We start from the raw sequence: 22,935 nt of genomic DNA on the forward strand, positions 1-22,935 counted from the left end.
TTTTCTTCACAAGAAGATAGCTAATGCTGTTCTTTTCTGAGGTCCATTGGGTAATGCTGGGGGCATGCGATATTCTTCACTTGTGTCCTTCTGGTCCCTATTTGAGACTCCCATGATTCCCTCCTATGTTTTAGATACTGCCCTATTCCAGGCCACCACTCCATCTTACTCAGTTTGTTTCTTCACTTGGTTAGCTGCAGGACTGGCACCCTCTAGACCTTGCTGAGTGCACGGGTATGCCCTCCCCCCTCACTTTGATCTGCACTGGTTCTCCATTTAGCAGTTCATTTTCACAGAACAGCATTGTGATCCCACTGTGTGATTTATAAGGCCTGTCTCAATGGCTGTGCTTTGGTCTAGAAAGTCATTTGTTGTGGTCTTGATTATAAAGGTGTCAAATACATGCTTGTAGCGTTCATAGCTAGTACAATCTTTGAATTGCCCAAAGTCTATGGTAGAGCAGGGAATTTAACCTAGTTTCCCAAGTCCCAGGCCAGCACCCCAAACCACTGTTGCATCATTTCTCTCTCTGATTATGTATTACCATGCATGATAATGGCCAAATAAATGGACTAATAAGCATTCAGATTATTCTACCATTCAACAACAGCAACAACGAAAGTGAAATGGGACAGGCTGGTGACTGAGTCATGGTGCTGTTCAGGAAGGACAGGCAGGGCAGAAAAGGTGGGGGAGTTGCGTTGTATGTAAGAGAGGAGTATGACTGCTCAGAGCTCCGGTATGAAACTACAGAAAAACCTGAGAGTCTCTGGATAAAGTTGAGAAGTGTGAGCAACAAGGGTGATGTCGTGGTCGGAGTCTGCTATAGACCACCAGACCAGGGGGATGAGGTTGACGAGGCTTTTTTCCGGCAACTAACAGAAGTTGCTAGATCGCAGGCCCTGGTTCTCATGGGAGACTTTAATCACCCTGATATCTGCTGGGAGAGCAATACAGCGGTGCACAGACAATCCAGGAAGTTTTTGGAAAGTGTAGGGGACAATTTCCTGGTGCAAGTGCTGGAGGAACCAACTAGGGGCAGAGCTTTTCTTGACCTGCTGCTCACAAACAGGGAAGAATTAGTAGAGTTCAGGATCCTGACACAAGGAAGAAAGGAGAGCAGCAGACTACAGACCCTGGACTTCAGAAAAGCAGACTTTGACTCCCTCAGGGAACAGATGGGCAGGATCCCCTAGGAGAATAACATGAAGGGCAAAGGGGTCCAGGAGAGCTGGCTGTATTTTAAAGAATCCTTATTGTGGTTGCAGGAACAAACCATCCCGATGTGTAGAAAGAATAGTAAATATGGCAGGCGACCAGCTTGGCTAAACAGTGAAATCCTTGCTGATCTTAAACGCAAAAAAGAAGCTTACAAGAAGTGGAAGATTGGACAAATGACCAGGGAGGAGTATAAAACTATTGCTCAGGCATGCAGGAATGAAATCAGGAAGGCCAAATCGCACTTGGAGTTGCAGCTAGCAAGAGATGTTAAGAGTAACAAGTAGGGTTTCTTCAGGTATGTTAGCAACAAGAAGAAAGTCAAGGAAAGTGTGGGCCCCTTACTGAATGAGGGAGGCAACCTAGTGACCGAGGATGTGGAAAAAGCTAATGTACTCAATGCTTTTTTTTGCCTCTGTCTTCACAAACAAGGTCAGCTCCCAGGCTGCTGGACTGGGCAGCACAGTATGGGGAGGAGGTGACCAGCCCTCCGTGGAGAAAGAAGTGGTTCGGGACTATTTAGAAAAACTGGATGAGCACAAATCCATCCGACGGTGCTAAAGGAGTTGGCGGATGTGATTGCGGAGCCATTGGCCATCATCTTTGAAAACTCCTGGCGATCGGGGGAGGTCCTGGATGACTGGAAAAAGGCTAATGTAGTGCCCATCTTTAAAAAAGGGAAGAAGGAGGATCCGGGGAACTACAGGCCAGTCAGCCTCACCTCAGTCCCTGGAAAAATCATGGAGCAGGTCCTCAAGGAATTAATTATGAAACACTTAGAGGAGAGGAAAGTGATCAGGAATAGTCAGCATGGATTCACCAAGGGGAAGTCGTGCCTGACTAACCTAATTGCCTTCTATGATGAGATAACTGGCTCTGTGGATGAGGGGAAAGCAGTGGATGTGTTATTCCTTGACTTTAGCAAAGCTTTTGATACGGTCTCCCACAGTATTCTTGCCGCCAAGTTAAAGAAGTATGGGCTGGATGAATGGACTATAAGGTGGATAGAAAGCTGGCTAGATCATCGGGCTCAATGGGTAGTGATCAATGGCTCCATGTCTAGTTGGCAGCCGGTTTCAAGCGGAGTGCCCCAAGGGTCGGTCCTGGGGCCGGTTTTGTTTAATATCTTTATTAATGATCTGGAGGATGGTGTGGACTGCACTCTCAGCAAGTTTGCCGATGACACTAAACTGGGAGGCGTGGTAGATACACTGGAGGGTAGGGATCGGATACAGAGGGACCTAGACAAATTAGAGGATTGGGCCAAAAAAAACCTGATGAGGTTCAACAAGGACAAGTGCAGAGTCCTGCACTTAGGACGGAAGAATCCTACGCACTGCTACAGACTAGGGACCGAATGGCTAGGTAGCAGTTCTGCAGAAAAGACCCAAGGGGTCACAGTGGACGAGAAGCTGGATATGAGTCAACAATGTGCTCTTGTTGCCAAGAAGGCTAACGGCATTTTGGGCTGTATAAGTAGGGGCATTGCCAGCAGATCGAGGAACGTGATCGTTCCCCTTTATTCAACATTGGTGAGGCCTCATCTGGAGTACTGTGTCCAGTTTTGGGCCCCACACTACAAGAAGGATGTGGAAAAATTGGAAAGAGTCCAGCGGAGGGCAACAAAAATGATTAGGGGTCTGGAGCACATGACTTATGAGGAGAGGCTGAGGGAACTGGGATTGTTTAGTCTCCAGAAGAGAAGAATGAGGGGGGATTTGATAGCTGCTTTCAACTACCTGAAGGGGGGTTCCAAAGAGATTGGAGCTCGGCAGTTCTCAGTGGTGGCAGATGACAGAACAAGGAGCAATGGTCTCAAGTTGCAATGGGGGAGGTCTAGGTTGGATATTAGGAAACACTATTTCACTAGGAGGGTGGTGAAGCACTGGAATGCGTTACCTAGGGAGGTGGTGGAATCTCCTTCCTTGGGGGTTTTTAAGGCCCGGCTTGACAAAGCCCTGGTTGGGATGATTTAGTTGGGAATTGGTCCTGCTTTGAGCAGGGGGTTGGACTAGATGACCTCCTGAGGTCCCTTCCAACCCTGATATTCTATGATTCTATGCTTTGAAAGACTATCCAGAAGATCTAGGTTGTGCTAGTTTCTCACTGTAAATGTTCTCCAGAGGCTGAGCCTTCTGTCTTTCCTTTAATACAATGAATGGGTGACTATTTCATTTCAAAAACATTGACTCTTTATCACACCTATTCATTTAAAAAGGGGAAAAAACAAGAGTCTGTTTGAGTTACAGAGGGAAAATTATATTGACTTCTCCTATGGTCTGAGAAAAGGAGTTATCCTAGGATGTATTGTGCTGATGGTTTATAATGTGTTGGGATCTAAATCTGTCCTTACCAGGAAATTTACAGCTGAATATTTTTCAACACAATGAGCCAGGTCTGCTCCTAATAAGTCTCAGAGAAATTGTCAGTGAAAAACATATTTACATGTAACAAGAAAACACTAAAACCAGATCTTATATGTGTAATGTGGCAGTTACCTTTTAGACAATGAAATAATAGCTGCTAATACTTGATTATAATGAAGTCCTCTATAAATTTTATAAGATGTCTTATGATTATTTTTAGTTACCTGTATCCTGCCTATATGTCAACATATGTCCTATGTAAATAGTATTTTTCGCAACACATGCTTAGCCTTTGAACTGGAAGACACTAATGAGTCGTATCTAAAATGTTCCCCTAAAGAGATCATGAAATTAACATGACCTACCTTCATAATCCATTCTATAGACCTCTAAAAATGGTCTTTTTCTTTTGCTTGTGAAAATAGAGGGTATGACCTGTAAGCAGATGTAGAAGCAGGCTGAGAAGCACATGCAACAGAAGGCTCTATTGTACAAATTTTCTTTTGTAAGGATGTTTAAAGTATAGTTAATATAAACACCAAAATGCTTGGTCTTCAAGTGCCTGCTGGTTAAAGGAGTGCCAAAATGCTGCACCCTAATTTGTTCTCTTCCTTCTGTGTGTTCCTCCTTAACTCACATGCCTACTTTTTGAGCACATAACGGCTTGCTTTTCTCAAACTCCTTTCACGTGTTCCTCGGATTCTGCTAGTCTTTAATTAACAACACTGAGCTCTGAAGGAAAATTCAGGTATTAAAAGCTTGTTAAATGAATAACAGAATTCTCTTAATCAAAGCTGCAGAGTTAATCTTTCTGTGACTTAAAGATAGTAAATGCGTGTTTTTCACTTGCAGATTTGAAAACTGATCGGTTTTGTTTTGGGTTTTTTATTCTGAGTGTCACTATGCATGTTACTTTTGAAAACAAGCATTCTTAGAAAGGGTTGAGGCTTTTTTAGTAAATTTGTTTCTAGCCAAAAAGCTCAGGGAAGGGCGGGGGGGGAGAGATTCTGAAATGTAATACACTATAAAAATCCACAAGGTCAAATTAATGGCTCCATGTAAACATTATGAATTAATTTTTTTTCTTGTCTTAGAACTCTTTTATTTTCTCTCTTTTGCTGGTACATTTTTGGCAACGCTGCTGTACCTATCTGTCCACATGGATTCAAATCCAAATGTCAACTTGTGTATTCCTCCTTATCTCAATTTTTCAGTTTTCATCTGTTTTGTTAATGCTAGAAAAGATTCTATTTTTTTAATATTTGGACATATGCAGATCAGTAATATCAATTACTGTGCAGATGACCAGTATCACATAACACTTAAAAATAACTTCACCTGCGTTCAGTTGAAAAACATACATACACCCTATTATCACCTCTTTAGGCAAAAGCCTGATTGAAGGTCAAGAGATTCACACTCTGCCAAACCAGCAGGAGAAGCTACTACCAGAGTTGAGGGCCCTTCACTGAGAACATTCTGCCACCAGTCCTATGACATTTGTATCTAGGGACAGTAAACTTGAGAGCCACATTTGATCTCATCTGCTGTAGCTGTTCACAGGGGCCCCAGTCCTGCATTACACTCAGTGACTCCTGCAAATTACTTGGAGCATTTAACTCCTATTGACATCAGTATTTCACAGGAGGCTCTCCACACCTTACAGGATTGTGCCAAGTGAGAAATGATTGGGGTCAAGGAAATCTCAGCACTCAAGGAAATCCCCAAATTTGCTGTTTGATCAATCACTTTTCTGAAGGCTGGGTAGAGTATGGATAACAATTTGCAAGACAGTCAGTTTTTCTTTCTGCAAAAGGATGCTGGAATCCTCTTTTCTGCTAGGACACCATTTAACAATCTCCACTAGCAACAAAGCTGCGACCTCTCACTTTATTTTACTGACCATAGTGAACACAGGTCCAACTCACAGTACGGTTTCAAACCTTTTGATATATCTAGACCCGAGTGAGTGAAACTTGTTGAAAGATGAGTAGAGATGACATTTCATCTCTACTCCTCAGGCATGAATATATTCCAGCAGAAGCAGACGGGCCAGTCCAAATCCACTGATCTGATCCTCAAAAATAAGTGGGAATTTTACAAGTGAGGGAAAGTATTATTTTTCAATAATTCACCTAGCTGTACAGTACCAAAAGCATTTGTGGTGGATGAGATTTTGTGATTGCTGTTTAGGAGGAAAGGAAAATCCAATTTGCCTCTTTGTGTAAGGGAAGAAGATGCTTAAGTGGTGGAAGGCCATAGATGGTCATCAGTAGATTGGTCCACCAACTGTATAGTACTCTACTCTCATTTAGAGACATCTGAAACTTACTTGGGTCCATCAGTTGCCATGGATGGACCAATGGAAGAGGTCCTAAACTGCAACCAGAAAAATGAGCCCTGAATTGAAATTGAAAAATCAAGTCACCTGTATAACTTTTCTTTGGTTGGTAAGAGGGTGTCACAAATATTGCTATTAGCTCCAGAGGAGTACTCAGGTGATATATGGAGCAGAAAAGCTTTATCATCCCACAAGTCCAATGGAAAGAAAAGGTTTAATTCTAATTGCCCTGTGCTACCGGCCATATTAGCATGTTCCTGTGGGGATGGACAACAAAATAACACTAAAACATACAAATAACTAGTTAAAAAATGTCAGTGACATTTTGTTTTACTCTCATTTTAACTTTGAAGCAAATGAAGAAAAAGATTTGGAAGAGTAAAACAAGCATGTGTTTTGAAATCTGTTTTTCTGTATTTTTAAGAAAGAACTATCTTGGGGCCGGGTGGAATACCCCTTACTCTTGTGGGTGAGCAGTTACTTACAGGAGTAACAGAAACTGCATCTGAAAGTAAATGTTCACTAGTGTAAATCAGGTTATGTCTACACTGCATTTAAACACCTGCAACTGGCCAGTGCCAGCTGACTCAGGTTCGCGGGGCTCGGGCTAAGTCGCTGTTTAATTGCAGTGTAGACATTAGGGTTTGGGCTGCAGCCTCCCACCTCGCAGGCTCCAGTCTGATCCTGAATGTCGACACCACAACTAAACAGCCCCTTAGCCCGAGTCCCGCAAGCCTGAGTCAGCTGGCATGGGACAGCTGCGGGTTTCTAATTGCAGTGTAGACATACCTTAAGGGGCTCACTATCTGGCCCTCATTTGTATCTTTCTGGGAGAATAACCGTTTTCTATGCTATTCTACCACAGTAATATTTACGTGAAGCAAGAAAACCATGTTTCAAAGTTAGGGCTATTTTTGAAGAGCACATTTTGGAGGGCTCAATCGTACCTTATTGTCTATTGTACACATTTTCTGACATCTTTTTGTGCTCTCCTTATTCTTCTTGCAGCACACTCAGTTCTGTCGAAACACTCACTGCAAATACATTTGGCAATTCTAAAAAATTTAGGTATTGTCGGTGTGGTTCTGTGTGACAACAAACTCAGTGAAGTGACAGTTCCTTTGTATGTAGTGATTCTAGTCTTAGTGCAGGTTGACAGATGTGACATTCTCCTCGTTCACCTTTCTCACTTGTCATTATCTGGACCCCTGGCTCTTTCCTGTCACATATATAACATGCCTCAGTGAGGTTTAATATGACAGAACTATTTACTTTATCACTCCATAGCACAATCTCTCTTGACAATGAAATCAGACAGTGAAATTTACTCAAATTTGAGCACGTTCCATCTGTCAGGGGGCTGAGGCAAAGTGTCAGGGCATCCATCAAAAGAGAGAAGATAAGTTATTTGCTCTTTCACTTCAAATTTATATGATAGTATATTGATGTACATAGCTACACATACCTTCACCATATCTGATTTTTATTCCTGTCTTTGAAATAATTTAAAGAGTTCAGGCATGTTTTCCTCCTTGACCTGACAGGTCACAAATATAAGTGATTATGAGGGTAGGGAGTTGTTGCTTTTGATTTTACAGCACATTATGTCATGACCAGGTAACAATCTATCGCTTCTAGATTTAATGTTGGTTGAGAAAGTTAAAATCAGAGTTTAGCCAGTTGACCTTTCATTACTTTCTTTGGTGGTTAGTTTAAATAATTAATAAATGAAAGTATTGATGTCTTTTTAAACATGCTGCACGGGGAAAAGTCATGAGTTTTATATGGCAGATATATAATATTGGAAATGTTTACTTCAGGTTTCTGTAACTCTTCTGTATTACCTTTCATGCAATATTTTTAATGATATACATTTTAAGGTCCTGATTCTGTAAAACATTCTTATTCAGGACAAGACCTGAGCATATGCTTAAATTTGCTCTTAAGTTAAAGCGTGTGCTTGTATAGGATTGGACCTAAACATTTACTTAAATATGTTCCAGAATCAAGGCCAGTATTTCTTGGGCCACATCACAATCTTCTTGTTCATTAGAATTTATTGAGAAACTAAATATATCAGATAACAATTTGACACTATAGTAATTGAATGTCTGTTTCTCTCTTTTTTTGTTATTTTCCTGGCTTACTGTCTTTTGATGTTCAAAAGCTGAAAATAGACCATTTAAATAGTAGATAAAATTTTATTCACAAATCATGTGTAGTCTGTTGCCTTGATAATTGCCAATCTCTTTAAATTCTTATTGTTTTAGAGCATATTGTTGCAAACCTTACTCCTGTGAGCAGTCATGCATAGTTCCATTAAAATCAAGCTCATTGACTCCGTGGGGTTACTTGCAGGAGTAGTAACGTTTTAAGTATTGGGACCTTAATTTTTACCTTTTGTGCCTGATTTGGTTAAAAAATAAAAACAACTTCCTTAGCATGAAAGCCTTGCTGAGGAGTTTAAATCAGAGATAATTTTTCAACATTTATTTACAGCATGTTTAGAAATACTATTCCAGTATTTTGATATATATGTCTGTCTGCATATAAAAAATAAATACATTGGAATGGATGCAACATTTTTAAAATTGAGATATACTTTAAAGAAAACAAAGTATTGAGATATTTACAGTCTGAGCAAAATAGGAAATAATTATGAATGTGATTTGTTAAAAAATAAATTACAGCCCAACATGCCACATTTGCAGTGGTAGCTCTGCACAGGAAATCCATTCCTTTCTCAACATGCTGTGGACTGACCGTTTGAATTCATGGCCTAACTTCTTTTCATTAACAATAACAAGACACAAATAAACTGGAGCTTAAATTAATTGCCAGTATTCTAAATGTCATCAGTTCTAATCATCTTGTTAATTCAATGCCCAGTATTATTTTAATTGTATCAGTTTTCCTTTTGATGCTCTTTCATGAAGTAAATATAATATTTTATAAACACGCAGGCCTGCTCATTATAAAACATAATGGTGTCTACTGTCAGTGAGAGACATAGAAAAATGAGTATGCAGGTAAACTTTTTTTTAATTGCTATGTACTTGAATTTAATATTCAGTATAGCTAATGCATTAATTATATTTCTATGGTGTAAAAGAAAGGTACATTGTAATTTGTGTGTACACACACTCACACAGAATATAACTGCTTTTTCAGTTTTATCATTTCTATGTAGTTAGGATCTCTCATGTATTCAAACTATGGCAATACAGTTTGTCTCCAATCACTTATCTATTCTTTGCATATTTTGAAGTGATGTTATTAGATAGCTGAGATGCAAACTTAGGTGATTGTATATCCTTAGTTCCATTATGTGACTGAATCAAAAAGGATTTATGTTAAAGTGTATGTAAGTAGCTGGGAAAACGTACACAGAAAATTGTACTGGAAAGATCAGACATTTTGGGTTCTGGACAAAACATCTAAGGTGAGATTCACCTTGGTGTGGGTACAAGGCCCTCTGAATCACTCAAGTTTCATGGGTTTCATGGGAGAGGAGGTACTGATTGAAAGGTCACACCTAATTTTATTAGAAATTTACATGAGAATGTGGACCCCTGTATAAATTTGTTCACACCAGGTTAAATCTCTTAAGGAATCGAGTAATAATTATGCTTCCTTTGGTATATGAATGTTCTTTTCTTAGGTGTGTATTCCTTCAACGATTCATAATAGACCAAATTTACCATTGTGCAGAAAGCCAGCATAAGATCTATACATTGCTTAAACTCCACTTAAGCCCTCCTGTAGGTTTACGAGGAACTTAAACAGTGCATAGACCTTGCACTGGCCCTCTGTACAGAGATGAATTTCACTCAGGCTATCAGCTATCAAAGCAAGACCTTTAGAGATGCAGTTGAGCTAATGGTTTATTTTTATATCAAGTATTTGCCTGTATGTAAGAAGGGGTTTGTGTTACTTGATAGATGTTTTTCAACAAATGTATTAGAGTAATATTATTTTAACTGTTGAAACATAGCTTTCCCTTTTGCAGGTGCAAATTTGCACTTGTGGTTTAGCACCCATAAAATGGAATTACAGGTAACAGTCAGAGGCTCTGCACTTTGAAGTACCTGTTTTCACCTGTAAAAAGGACTGAAGATTGCAAATATCCAGATTTGCACTGGCAGTTTAGTTGCAGGTGCAAATTTTGCAGGTGTAAATTGCACCCACAGAAAGGGCACTTCTTAAAGGTTAATTATTAATTACTGCAAGTTGAATGAGGAAAAAAATAGACAGTTCATTTTGAGAAAGGACCTCATTTGTTGAAGTCTCTTTTGCTGTATACCTGGTCTTCCTCCAATGTTCCGGTGGCTGCTCTGTCTTGTTCACTTGCTGCTTCTTGTCCATGTTGAGGGAGCTTCATTTGATAGGTCTGACCCTAATTGGTGCTCATTCCCTCAGGAAGGGATTCTTAGGAGCTGCCTGCTAGAGGTGGGAAACTTTTTCATGGTGCGATGCTTTTCTGCCATGTCAGCAGCACAGTGCCTCAGGGTGGGTACCTCCAAGGATCAGGGAGTTGGAATTCAGAAGACTGGGCCTGAGTTTTGGGCAGGAATGCTCAGTTGAGTGTGCAAGGACAGAAACTAGCTGGGGAATGGATCGGAAAGACTGTCTGTGCTACCTTCTATTGGATAAGCATGGCTGTTATTGGGAGGGATCTTTATGACAGGGATGCTGGAATGAAAGACTACAGGGAAATGGGAACCAAATAAATAGTTAAGAATTTGAATTTCTAAGCTCTAGTCTAATTGATTTCTCAATATAAGTTTCAGCCTCATTCTTTAACTATATACATACATTATTGCTGGGTTTATTTCAAAGCAATGGAAAGGGGGCAAAGGCCAGGGAGAACTCTGGGTGTAGGAATGGGGTAAATGACGACGCTTACATTGAAGGAGGATGTTCAAACAAAACTCACTGCATAGTTTTAATCGATTAAAACCTACCAAGACAGAAGATAGATTTAGTTTCTATGATTATGATAATATGTGGAAGAAAATGTTGAACAAAAGATTAAATAACTATATCATATTACAGGCCTGATGGAATTGGAACAGTCTCAGTTGAAGAGAAAGAAAGGTTTGAGGAGACTAAAAACCGACTTTCTTCCCTTTTAGAAAACCAGATAAGCCACTTCAGGTGAGTGTATAATTCATTCAGTGGATATGAAGCTTCATTCAAAATGGTTTTGACATGGTGGTGTTCATTGTTGTGACTATGAACAAGACATAGTAAAGATAAAAGTTGTTACTTGAGGAAAAATTCAAGTCATAGGAAATATAACATAATACATTTATATTGGATGTCTTTCAAAAATATAACATTTAATTTAATCACACATTATTGGCCTATAATGTTCACTTATATAGCAGAGGAGACTAATTCCTTCCAATGTGGGAATCACTGGGTGAAATTCTATGGCCTCTGACCTCCTGCATAACAGACTAGATTACGATAGCAGTGGTTTTGGCCTTAAAACCTATTACTATAATTCTAACTCATGATTAGCTGAAAATCTTCAAATGAAGATGAGTGAGTAAGCCATAACTGAAGTCTTGAACAGTGTTAATGAGTATGATCCATACGCAAACTGAGTGCCCTGATTGATTGCAGCTGAGTTAAGTTAAAATTATTTTTTTAACCTTTGAGCTAATCAGATCCCATATGCAAATCTCTGTTTCCTGACTGGACCAATCAGAGGTAAATATTTTTCTGGGTATCTAATCTTTCTTTACTAACCTTTATATTTTTATACATTTTCCCACATATCAAGCCAAGTCCTTGCTCCCTAGTCCTCAATGAAGAGTTTGTCTATGCTGAGTTTCAAATTTTAGTCTTTTTTGTTGTTGCCCAGTTCAAAAACTTGATTTAGAATTAAATCACAAAGGAAAGAGTATTTCTTCTTCAAGGGATCATCTACAAGGATTCCAATCTTGATTCCCATGCACCCCATGCACACATGGTCAGATTCTTTTGGCCAGCAGTGACCATCGAAGCTACATTTGAGCCCTAGATGTCCTTGTGCCCCTGCCAGAACCAAGGGCATAAAAGGTAGACTGGGCCCAACCAATCCTTAGTTCCTTTTTACCGTTCATGGCAGCAAAACAGAATCCTTGAAGTATCCCACCAGCCTCTTTGCATACTGTGCTAGCTAGTGTTAGTTATTTGTTACTCTTGGTGCCTGTTGGCAACACACACATGCACAAAAGAAAGAGAGAAGGAAAGAGAGAGAGAAAATTTCTTATTTTAGTCAGGTTCTGGATTTAGGCTAGAACACTCCCTGTACAGGTGTTCTAGCAGAATGTCAGAGAAGTCTCAAGAGTTTAAAACCTGCCCCTCATGTAAAGCTTCAATGCCACTTAATAATGGGCACTCTAGGTCCCCATTTTGTTTAGAAGAGGGACATATTCCTGAGTGATGTACCATATATCACCCAGGGCCGGCCCCAGGTTTTCTGCCACCCCAAGCGGCGGAAAAAAAAACAACGCACCGCTCCGTTCTCCGATGGCAGTTCAGCGGCAGGTCCTTCACTCCCTCTCTTCCTCTTCGGCGGCACTTTGGCGGCAGCTCAAAGAGGAAGAGAGGGACTGAGGGACCCGCTGCCGAAGACCCGGACAGGCCGCCCCAATAGCGGACGGAGTGCCGCCCCTTTGTATTGGCTGCCCCAAGCACCTGCTTCCTTAGCTGGTGCCTGGAGCCGGCCCTGATATCACCCCTCCTTAGAAAGCCAGAGAAGCCTGCCTGAAATTGTTCCTTCTGGAGTGCACTCTGCAAACTCCTCAGACATCAAAAGGAAGGACACAGCTGAACCTCACTCCTCAGGTTGGTCCCTCTCCATGGGTGCCCTGGTGAAACCAGATTCCACCCTGAACTCTCAGGCTATGTAAACCAACAGGCCCCAGTCATCACCCACCATTCCAGCTTCAATTACCTCAGAGGAGGTAGGAAGGAGCTCTGCTCCAGAATTGAGCCAAGGCACAGGACACATAAGTCTTACTTATCTCAGGCTCAACAGCCAAGGGGCAGCCAAGAGCCTGAGAAGGGTCCCTCTGGCGTCCTGGCACCAACTGTTAAGAGAGCACTGGTGGGACTGTCAGTCCAGCAAGTGAAGGCGGAATCTCCAATACTGACTTCATCCTCTATCAGCTGAGGGAGCACAGCAGAGCCAGGGCATCTGTGACAGGACAGCCTCTCCCTTGGAAGAGGTATATTTTTAATCTCCTTTTGGGCATAATAGGAACTCCTCTCCTACACACCTACCTTCCCTGCCTCGTGTAGCACAATAGAAGTCAGGAAGAGACCACTCTAAGGAGGGATCTGTAAGGGCCAGCAGGAAACGACCTACGGTTCCCCCATGTGTCTGCCATAGTCATATGAGCCCTGTCCCTACTGGACACCCTGGAGACTGCAGCCATATTCAGGCATCATCGGCTCCTTCTAGGCTTAGAGTCCCCTCCCCAAAAAGGCAATATAGACCAGCAGAGCCAGCTCAGCTAATGCAGCCTCAGATCCTGAAAAGATAGGAAGAGGGAGATGATGAGGATCAGCATCTACAAGGGGAAGAATAATTTGTCCCTGCTGCGATCTCCTCATTCTCTCCTGACAAAGCAGCAAATCTCTCAATGTCTTCTTCATTCAATGACTTCAAGACAACTTCATCAAGTATATGGCAGAGATTCTAGATATACTTCTGGAAGTGGTGCAGGAAAAACTTCTCAAACTTCTGCACATCTTGCACCTTTCTATGCCTGACTTCCTATGCCTATAAATGAACACTGTTGAAGCCTGTGAAAGACTTGTGGTGCATACGAGCATCCATTTTGGCCACATTGAAATGAGCTGACAGGAGATATCAAATCCCTTCCAAGGGATTTGACTATTTTTATTCCCATCCAGTTCCAGGATCTTCTGGTAACTGCATTCCAAGAGACGTTGACGCAACAGAGTCCTTCCAATTCTATATCTAGGGAGAGAAACCCAAAGAAACTGGACCTGTTTGGATGCAAAGTCTACTCATTTGCCAGTCTCCAGATGCACGTGGCTAATTTCCAAGTTCTTCTGACAAATGCAATTATTTGAATTGGTACAACCTGTCTCATTTAGTGGGCAAGCTATCTCAAGAGCATCAACTGGCGATAAACACTGTCATATCCAAGGGACAACTTATTGCCCACGTGTCCTGACACGGCCAACACAACACCACATACTATGACTACATCAGTGACTGTGAGAAGATCTTTTTGGATCCAGACTTCAGAGAACAGCGGCAGAACTATACGGATGCAGCTGTGCCACTGTGAGATATCTCGTGTAGCCACTCTATGCCACGAGGAGCGAGCTCTCCCATTGACATAATTAAACTACCTCCAATGTGCAGCAGTAGCTATGTCAGCAGGAGAAACTCTCCTGCTGAAATAACGCTGTGCACACTACCACTTATGCTGGCAAAACTTATATTGCTCAGAGGTGTGTTTTTTCATGGCACAAGACTGTTTGTAGCATTTGTAGAGAGGGTTATAGGTCAGGAAAGGCCATGTCTACACTAGCACTTGTCGGTAAAACTTCTGTTGCTCTCCCGTCGGCGTAACACTGCTACCCAAGCTGTACTGACACAGCTGTGCTGCTGTTAGCTCATAAGCATAGACATAGCCTAAGAGATTATCTAGGTAGGTCTCCAACTGTGTAAGGGCATGTTATGAGTTAGCCAGGTTAGATCCACCTAGACACATTAGAGGTTGTTCCACTGCTGCCTATTTGAAGAATATCCATGTTCCTGAAATCTACAGAGCAGCTACAAGGAATTTGTTCTGCACACTGACAAGCCACTATTCTTTGATAGAGGCTTTCAGACCAGATGCCTGCTTTGGAAGGGCTGTCCTGAAAGAAGTTTAAGTAGGACTCCCACTACTCATCCCCAAGTAAACAGACAATTATTTATTAATCACTAAGAGTGGAATCCAAGTGGGCAAGCACTCAAAGAAGAAAAACAGTTACTTACCCTACAGTAACTTTGGTTCTTTGAGATATGTTGTCCACATGGATTCCACAACCCACCCTTGTTCCCCCCTACAATAGAGTTCTACTTCTCTGGGATTGGGGATTGGCAAAGGAAATGAGGGATGGTTGGGCCTGCTCTGCCCTTTATGCCCGCAGGTGGAGGAGCAAGAGGACATCTAGGGCTCAAGTGCAGCCCCAATGAACACTGTTGGCCAAAATAATCCAATCTCATTCACATGGGGTGCATGCCTACCAAGAGCGGAATCCATGTGGAGAATGTATCTCAAAGAACCACAGTTACTGTAAGTAACCATTCTTCTTTTTCCATTATCCCATAACTTAAAAATAGCTGAAATATATCTTTTCAAACTCTCCTAAAAAGTTCACCTTTTGGCAGAAACAAAGCATGGAAAAATGTAGCTGATTAAGTGAGTATTTTGGAAAAGCATGACTGCATGAAAATAGGTGGTTGTAATGGAAACTGTTTTGTAGCCTTAATTCTAGTGGCTACTACAATACAGAACTGTAATTATTAATTAGGGCTCTCTATACTTAGATTGTTTTCAGCATTGACTCGGGACTACATGCATTTTAGAAGTGTTACGTTATTTACATATCATATGAAGGAAGCAACACTTTAGAATGTACCCAGTGGGATCTCTTGATTTGAAATGCTAAATGTAATCCAGGGATCAATAACATGTATTCATAAACAATGTCACCTACAGGTGAACAGGAGTAAACAATAGAAAAGACAATACATGGATTATGCAAATACTCTGAGAAGGTTTAAGAAGGAGGAGGCAAATACAACAGCCAAATGTGTATTTTATTTAAAGGTGGATTAAGGCTAAGGATTAAATCTGTTTTGCTAATTTGTTAATACCCCCAAGAGTTGCTAGCACAACAATAAGAAACAAGCAGAATGAAGGAGATAGTGTACTGGCACTATGTCTGCTGAAAAGATTTGTCTGACCTCATTTTCAGGGCTTTATTATACGTTGGCCAAAGTGATTACTAAAATTCATTGGTCTGAATCCTTTTATTACTGGTAAAATGATGTTAGAAGCAACCATTATCATTAAACAATAATAATAATAATATTAAAAGAAATGTAGTTTCATGCAAATAATCTCAGCAAAGTAGAAAATCCCTTTTTTGATTGGGGATATCCCAGCAAAATACAGGTTTCATAGATAGGATTAGGATAAGGTATGATGTTCTAAACTCTACAGACTTGAAGGAGTGGCAGTTTTGGTTGGGGTTTTTTTTTTTTTTTTTTTTTGGTAATCTGTTGAATTTATGGAATCTTTTCTTTTAATTAGTTAAGCGCCAAAAGTGTGGTGGTGCTGTATGAGACATAAGAGGTTTGTATCCTGGGGATCTTCCAATTAAAGCCAATATAAAATGCATTCATATGTAATATAGTTATAACAAAAGAGGAAATATTAGAGGAAATTTGCACCCATTTTAGCATTAATATTTTAAAAGTTTAGACAGAGATTTTCTTATGATTGTTAAACTAATATTAAAGCAGGATAGAACAGGTAAAATGCTACTTTACAGTTTCTTACTGCGATGTCTGCTAAAGTCATAAATGAAATCCCTTCTCAACACCATGGACACCTCTGACACCAAACTCAGAATATTTTTGTAAATACCATTCATAGTTTAATCACCGTGATAGGTGCTTTTTATCTTTTGGACTTTCAGAATCTTGGGGCTAAGCAAGAGGGGTTCAGATTTTATTTAATGTTATCCTATATATTAGATTAATGAAAAGATTTAAAGGTGTCTTCTGTCAATATACAGTATACGTGTACCTTGCATTAATGTAAATTAGGGGAATGATGTACGCATATTACATGTAAAATAAAATTCTTAATTTAGAAATTAATTACACTCTTGATTAATGGGTCCTGTGTTTTGTTGTTTGTTTTTTGTTTCTGGTTTGTTTGTTTTTAAGATACTGTTTCCCTTTTGGACGTCCTGAAGGAGCTTTAAAAGCCACACTTTCATTACTTGAAAGGGTATGTTTTTTTACTTTGTTTTAATCCTGCTGGAGTACTTAATCTGTGTGTCCTATTATAATTGTGCCAGGGAGGACACCTGCACTTCTGTTTAGATACTGTTCTACTGGTTTCATTAATGCACTGCAACATTTTTCAACCATGACAGATAGAAAATATTTACACGAACTTCCCAGAAGTCATTGCAGTGATTTCCTATTTCTTTATAAATTGATGGTTGTTGAGCACAACCTCTCAAATGAAGGTGGTTATGATGAATCCTGGTCATGTGCCACCTGAGGCACATTGCGCAAATGCTTAACTTAACTTAAAAAAAACCTCCATAAAATTGAAATAAACTCCCAGTAAGCGCAAAATTGAAGTCGATTTAAGAAGAAAAGGCGAAGGGCTAAAGTCAGCCAAATTGGCATGGAGAGCTGGAAATAAACTCTGGTCCTACTAATCCCCTGCACTGGTCCATAGGAAGGACAAGCAGTGTTAACAGCATCTATCCTCCCTTGGGAAAGATGAGCTTTACATTTTAGAAAGGACTCCATAGGAGTGGGAGGCTGCTGAGGGAATGAGCTAAAACAAAGCATTGTGTGACCACCCAGGCAATACCCCAGGTTGTCTAACACTGTCCAGCATTTAGATGGCACCTGTCCCTGTAGCTCCACGCACAAAGTGGAAGTGGCAGCCATTTTGTGCCACTGAAACATTCCCTTGGCAGATTTTCTGTCTTGGAAGCCCTCTACCGGGATCTATACCCAGTGGTGAGTCTGATTCTATCTATCCATTTTGTTTTAAAATTAACTTCATGTACTATTTTACCATATGTTTAGAAATCTGTTATGTGAAAGCAGCATTACAATTTGTGTTGCTGCAGAATGTACATTTGCATGTGCAAGTGCCAGCTTTGCATGCATAACTGGGACCCCATGCTTTTTTTATACTTACTTTTGAAAAATTTGGATCATGCTGTCTAGTGTAGATGCTTTGATTAAAGATCAAGTCTAGAATAAATGTAATCATGTAAAATCAGAACTGAATTTTGGTCACAGCTAACTACAGGCAGCAAAGTGCAAATAAGAAAATTTTAAATAGCAAAATTAAGAGATGCAAGTGAAACATTAAAGCAATTTTTTAGCTTTGTTGGATTATTAAATATAGTGTTAGAGATTGGAGGATATCAGACTCCCTTAGTATTATCTTCAAGGGAGAAATAAATGTCTAGATTTACATATTAAATTCTCCATGACCAATTCACCTCATTTATAACAGTCTTGATTTTTCAAATCTGTATTTAAATTTTAGTCAGTAATTAAGTGTGTATAAGAAAAATCTTTAATTTCTTCAAATGCCTACATTTGTCCACACATTGAAAAATGTAAATAGTTCTTTTCTGTATCTTTTGTACATATTTTATTTATATTTTAAGCTACTAAAAGCCAACATACCTGTAAAGATTGAGTGACATTGAAGTCACTGGCAAAGCTTCCATTGTCTGTCCACGCCAGAAGAGACAGAAGGCCATGGATGTGGTTTAAGTAGGCTACAGTTTTATTCACTTATAATATCTGGAAGTACCCTGCAATAAATTGTACAGTGCAGAGAGCAGACGTTGGCTCCCTGCTGATCCAAACATAGGAGCTCCAACCCCCCTTCCTCTGCTTCGTTAAAGTGGGTCAAGAAAAGGAGGGGGGTCTCAGTGATGAGATGTAGGAGACCCAAACCTCCATTACTCAGCTCCCATAAGGGATGCTTTCCTGCAAATCTTTTTCCGGTCCATTTTATCCAATAATTGTATCCTATTTATACCAAGTACCTGCACTGGTCATCCGCCACAAGTTTTATGAATTAAGTTGCGATATTATAACATAACCTCCTTACCCTACCCCACCTGGTCCCAGACCAGCAATGGAGAAGGCATAAAAACCCAAGCCACTCCGGCCACTTTGACAGTGAGGGGAAAATTCCTTCCCAACCTTCAAAGGAAAAGGGGCAACTACCACAATACCCACAGCAGCTCAACCCAGAACCCGGTCCTTTTGCCAGCTTCAAGGGAAGTGGGGAGAGAGAAGGGGCTTCCAGCCCAATCTGGGTAAAGAGGGTCTCTCCATGACTACCTAGGCTATAAATACCCGCACCACTCTTCTGGGTCTGCAGGAAGGGCAGTGCAGTGACCTTGTCCTGACATGGCCCCATCTGCTTCCTACCCTTACAGTCCATCCCTGTAAACTTCCCCCTTCTTCCCATCCGCTGTCAGGGAGCCCTTAAAGGGACAATGCTCCTTTTCTTCCAGCCAGACAAAGACCCACTCTCATAAAGGTTGCAGTGGGTATGTTAACTTCAAAAGGGATCAGGATTTCATCCTCAGTCCATTTTATCTTGGTTACTAATTTTAAATGCTGGAAGACTAGTCTCCTTTAATTTTTTTTTTAAAGTGTCGCAATTTTTTTGAAAGGCTGTTTATGATCTACCCTTCTACTGCTTCAAAAATTCAATGGAAGTCTGGTACTTGTGCTGCCTAAAATAGCTAATCCTTTTTCACAAATGAGACCTGCTTAATTTTAATAAGCATATGCAGGAGGAAGAACAATCAGGAATGGCAAGTCTTGATGCTGTGCTCTTCCAATATTTTTTTTCATCTGTCAGTGAGTGTTATGCTCATGAAATTGTTGGATGCATTTCACTGGCAAAGGCTTAGCATAGCACAGATAAGTGCTCCGCAAATTTCGCTACTCGCATCTCTAGCTGTGTACCTTAATCTAACCTTCAACACTTCTGGTATTCCAGTCTTGGTTCTCGCTTGAACAGAAATAGACAATCATGATGAATGGTGCCACACTGGAGGGGTGCTCTTTTAATGTGCATAAATGAGAACAAGAATGAAACCATCAAATTAATGCAACATAAACCAGGGTTTGAACTCGAATCTTCAGAGCTAGTTTATTAACCAACTGTTATCTACTGAAATGCCTCTTTGATTTCTGCATTTATTAGCAAATCTAAAATAGCCACTAGCGTACATTCAGATTTTTCTCTTGGGCTTTAGACAATGTGTGTAACCAATGTGTCTATGTTTGTCTCTGGGATAGGTTTTAATGAAAGATATTGCCACTCCCATACCAGCAGAAGAGGTGAAGAAAGTGGTTAGAAAATGTCTGGAGAAAGCTGCCTTGATCAATTACACGCGACTTACAGAATATGCCAAAATAGAAGGTTAGTACAGTGATCAACTGCCAAAGTGGCTGTAAAAGCCAGCAATGCCTATTAACTGAATATTCCGTGAGCAGCCTTTTCCCTTTCCTGAGCAAACCTGTACCACAGCAAGGGGAAATGTCTCATTAAAATCTCAGCTGGTGAACTATAGAGCTTTTTCCTATTCATTGCTTTAATATGCCTCCTGGGACCCTGCTTGAATGAAAGATCCAGACTTCATGTTTAAGTTATCCTTTGTTCTTCTTTGATTTTTCTTTAAGCCTAAAAGTGTGTTCATGGCTTATTTTTAATTTCTCTAAGTATTCCTAATAATTAAATTATTGGCAGTACATTCTTGCCATATCATCAATAACAGTGCCCTGAAACTTGGAAACCAAGGTGATAGAGGCCTTAAGCAGCCAAATAGATAACAGAGTAATTTTGTTTGTTGTTGTGATGTCTTATCATTGTCAGTCAAAGATGGAAAACTTACTGGTGGTTTATATAGTGAGATGTAACAGTAAACTGTTGAAATATCAATTATATTTAGATTATTTATAAATGCAGTAACAGAAATAAGCATTATTTCTTATGATGATCTGCACTTTTTCTTTATTTACAATTTGTGTACATTTGGAGTAATGAGATTCATCAAAATTGTTGCTAGTCATGGAGTAGTTTATGATGTGCAATGTTATTGTTCAACATAAAGCTTGTATTTCAGTAAGTCATAACATTGGGAAAAGTTTATGAAGCCATAAGTGCAATAAAATTATTTTCAGAAAGCATAAAATAGTGTACCAGTCATCCATTGTTTACTGGTACATAGTTAACTTTAGGATTAGGAAAAAGGCATGAATCTCATTTTTAAAAAACATAGACAGTAGATGAGTTAGTTCAGCAGAAGAAAGACCATGACATATGCTTAAGAGTTACATGTTATTACTAAACATTAAAATCTGTTTTAATATAATTTGTCATAACATTCTGGAATTAAATACAGTAATTATATCAAAACCCAGTGAAATGAAAGGAGGCCAATGTTTGTAGAAGTATTACACTTTTTTTATTTTTTTTTTTATTTTTTAACTCCAGCTCTGGTCAAACTCACTGACAAACATGAGTTAACCAATCTCATGAGTGATTAACCAAAAAAAAAAAAGCTATTTAATCACTATAGCAACCAGTATTATATAACAGCAGTAACAACGTGAAGTGACCTTAGTAACCAGTTTATCATCATTAATTATGATATCACGTTGTGTTAAAGCAAGAAGGATGAATATTAGGGGTTTTTTTTAAAATGAGAGAGCCAAGATACCTCTTCTCCCTTAGCTTTGATAGTATGCATACTCATAATTGGGACTTCTGCTGTTCAATAATCTTGAGCTTTTAGCAGAACTGTTAGAATAATAGGTGTAAAAATTTAAAAAATAAATTGGACATCACCAGAGCCTGTAAAAGACTTAGAAACTTACAGATTTTAAGCTGGATGTAGAAACAGTTTATTTACAATTAAAAAAAAAATACAGCATTCAGATGTTCTGAATTTTATTCTGGAAAAGTGTGGGAATGCAATTCTCCTAAGGACCACATTCTGCACTTTAAACCACACATATAGTTCCCACTGAAGTAAACAGGAATTCCATGTGAGCATCCAAAGCAGAAATTTGGCCCACTATATATTTTGACTAAAGTGAATTTCTTTGTGGTTTACTAAGCCCCTGCCCCGTCTGATGCATAATTAGCTTGCTCTAAGTGCAAGGCATGTAATGGAAAGCCCCAGATACAGAAGTCCATCTTTTAAATTTTCTTATACAAATACATAACATCAAGAAGACAATTTTTTTGAAGAACAAGAGAGAGTATACATGTCCTAAATCCCTATTGGCACCAAAACCTCATATGACAAATACCTTGTCCAATAGCTTGCATTGTGTCTCTTTAGATTGATAGCAATCCTAGTCTGTCTTCATGTACTGAAATGGAGTTCTGGGTCCCCATAAGAATTAGTATTACTATTTTTATTTCTTGCTTACTCCCTGCATTGGACAGTGGGAAGCATCTAAGCATTATGTAACCTGCACAGCATTCATGGGTATTGGAACTGATGCCTAATCAATTAATATTTCCACAGTCAACAAACCAGCTTCAGTTAGTCAAACATCGGCCTACTCCACGTGCTCTAGTGGTTATATTGGCTACGTATAAATCAATAACAATGAAAGACAGAATAAAGCTACAAAGATGGTTATCATAACAATAGTAACATACAGTATTCTTATTCTGTGTTTTACTGTTTTTTCTCTCACCAATTTCCCAAGCACAATATGGGATGGATATGCAGGCTCAGTCATTGGGCATAAACCAGAAAGAGAACTGTTCCTAAAATATAGTCAGATGGGAGTAGCAAATCAACAAGGACTACATGGAAACACACATGCCTTACACCCTCAATGGGAAAAGTCAGGTGATCTGTGAAAAGTCAGGTGATCTGTGAAAACTCAAACAGGACAATCTGGGATTAAGAAATATCCTGTAGTAGTTGAAATGAAAATGTACTATACATTTAAATACATGCTGAAAATAGAAAATACCATTATCAAAATTTCAACATGAGTTCAGCTTATTTTAATCCTCTTTCATTTCCCCATTTTTCTACCTCCTTTCCCCACATATCTCTTCATTACCAAAGAAGGAAGTCTGTTCAGAATATCATTATTAATGTTATCTATTTTTGGATGAATAGCATGTGATTAATTCATTTTTTGAATTGCTTAATGAT

The 22,935-nt window shown here is 39.6% G+C and overlaps 1 protein-coding gene across 2 annotated transcripts in view; it reads left to right on the forward strand.

The window, feature by feature from the left end:
* The window catches only part of CADPS2 (calcium dependent secretion activator 2), a 557,199-nt gene that overhangs the window by 409,446 nt on the left and 124,818 nt on the right, over positions 1–22,935 (forward strand). For both annotated transcript variants that reach the window (XM_024219628.1, XM_024219629.1), the window contains exons 14-16: positions 10,981–11,082; positions 16,907–16,970; positions 20,048–20,171. In XM_024219628.1, the coding sequence (XP_024075396.1) occupies positions 10,981–11,082; positions 16,907–16,970; positions 20,048–20,171 (290 nt within the window). The remainder of the gene's footprint in view (positions 1–10,980; positions 11,083–16,906; positions 16,971–20,047; positions 20,172–22,935) is intronic.

This window comes from Terrapene carolina, unplaced genomic scaffold (assembly GCF_002925995.2).
Source record: "Terrapene carolina triunguis isolate 2854851 unplaced genomic scaffold, T_m_triunguis-2.0 Scaffold68, whole genome shotgun sequence".
NCBI lineage: Eukaryota > Metazoa > Chordata > Testudines > Emydidae > Terrapene > Terrapene triunguis.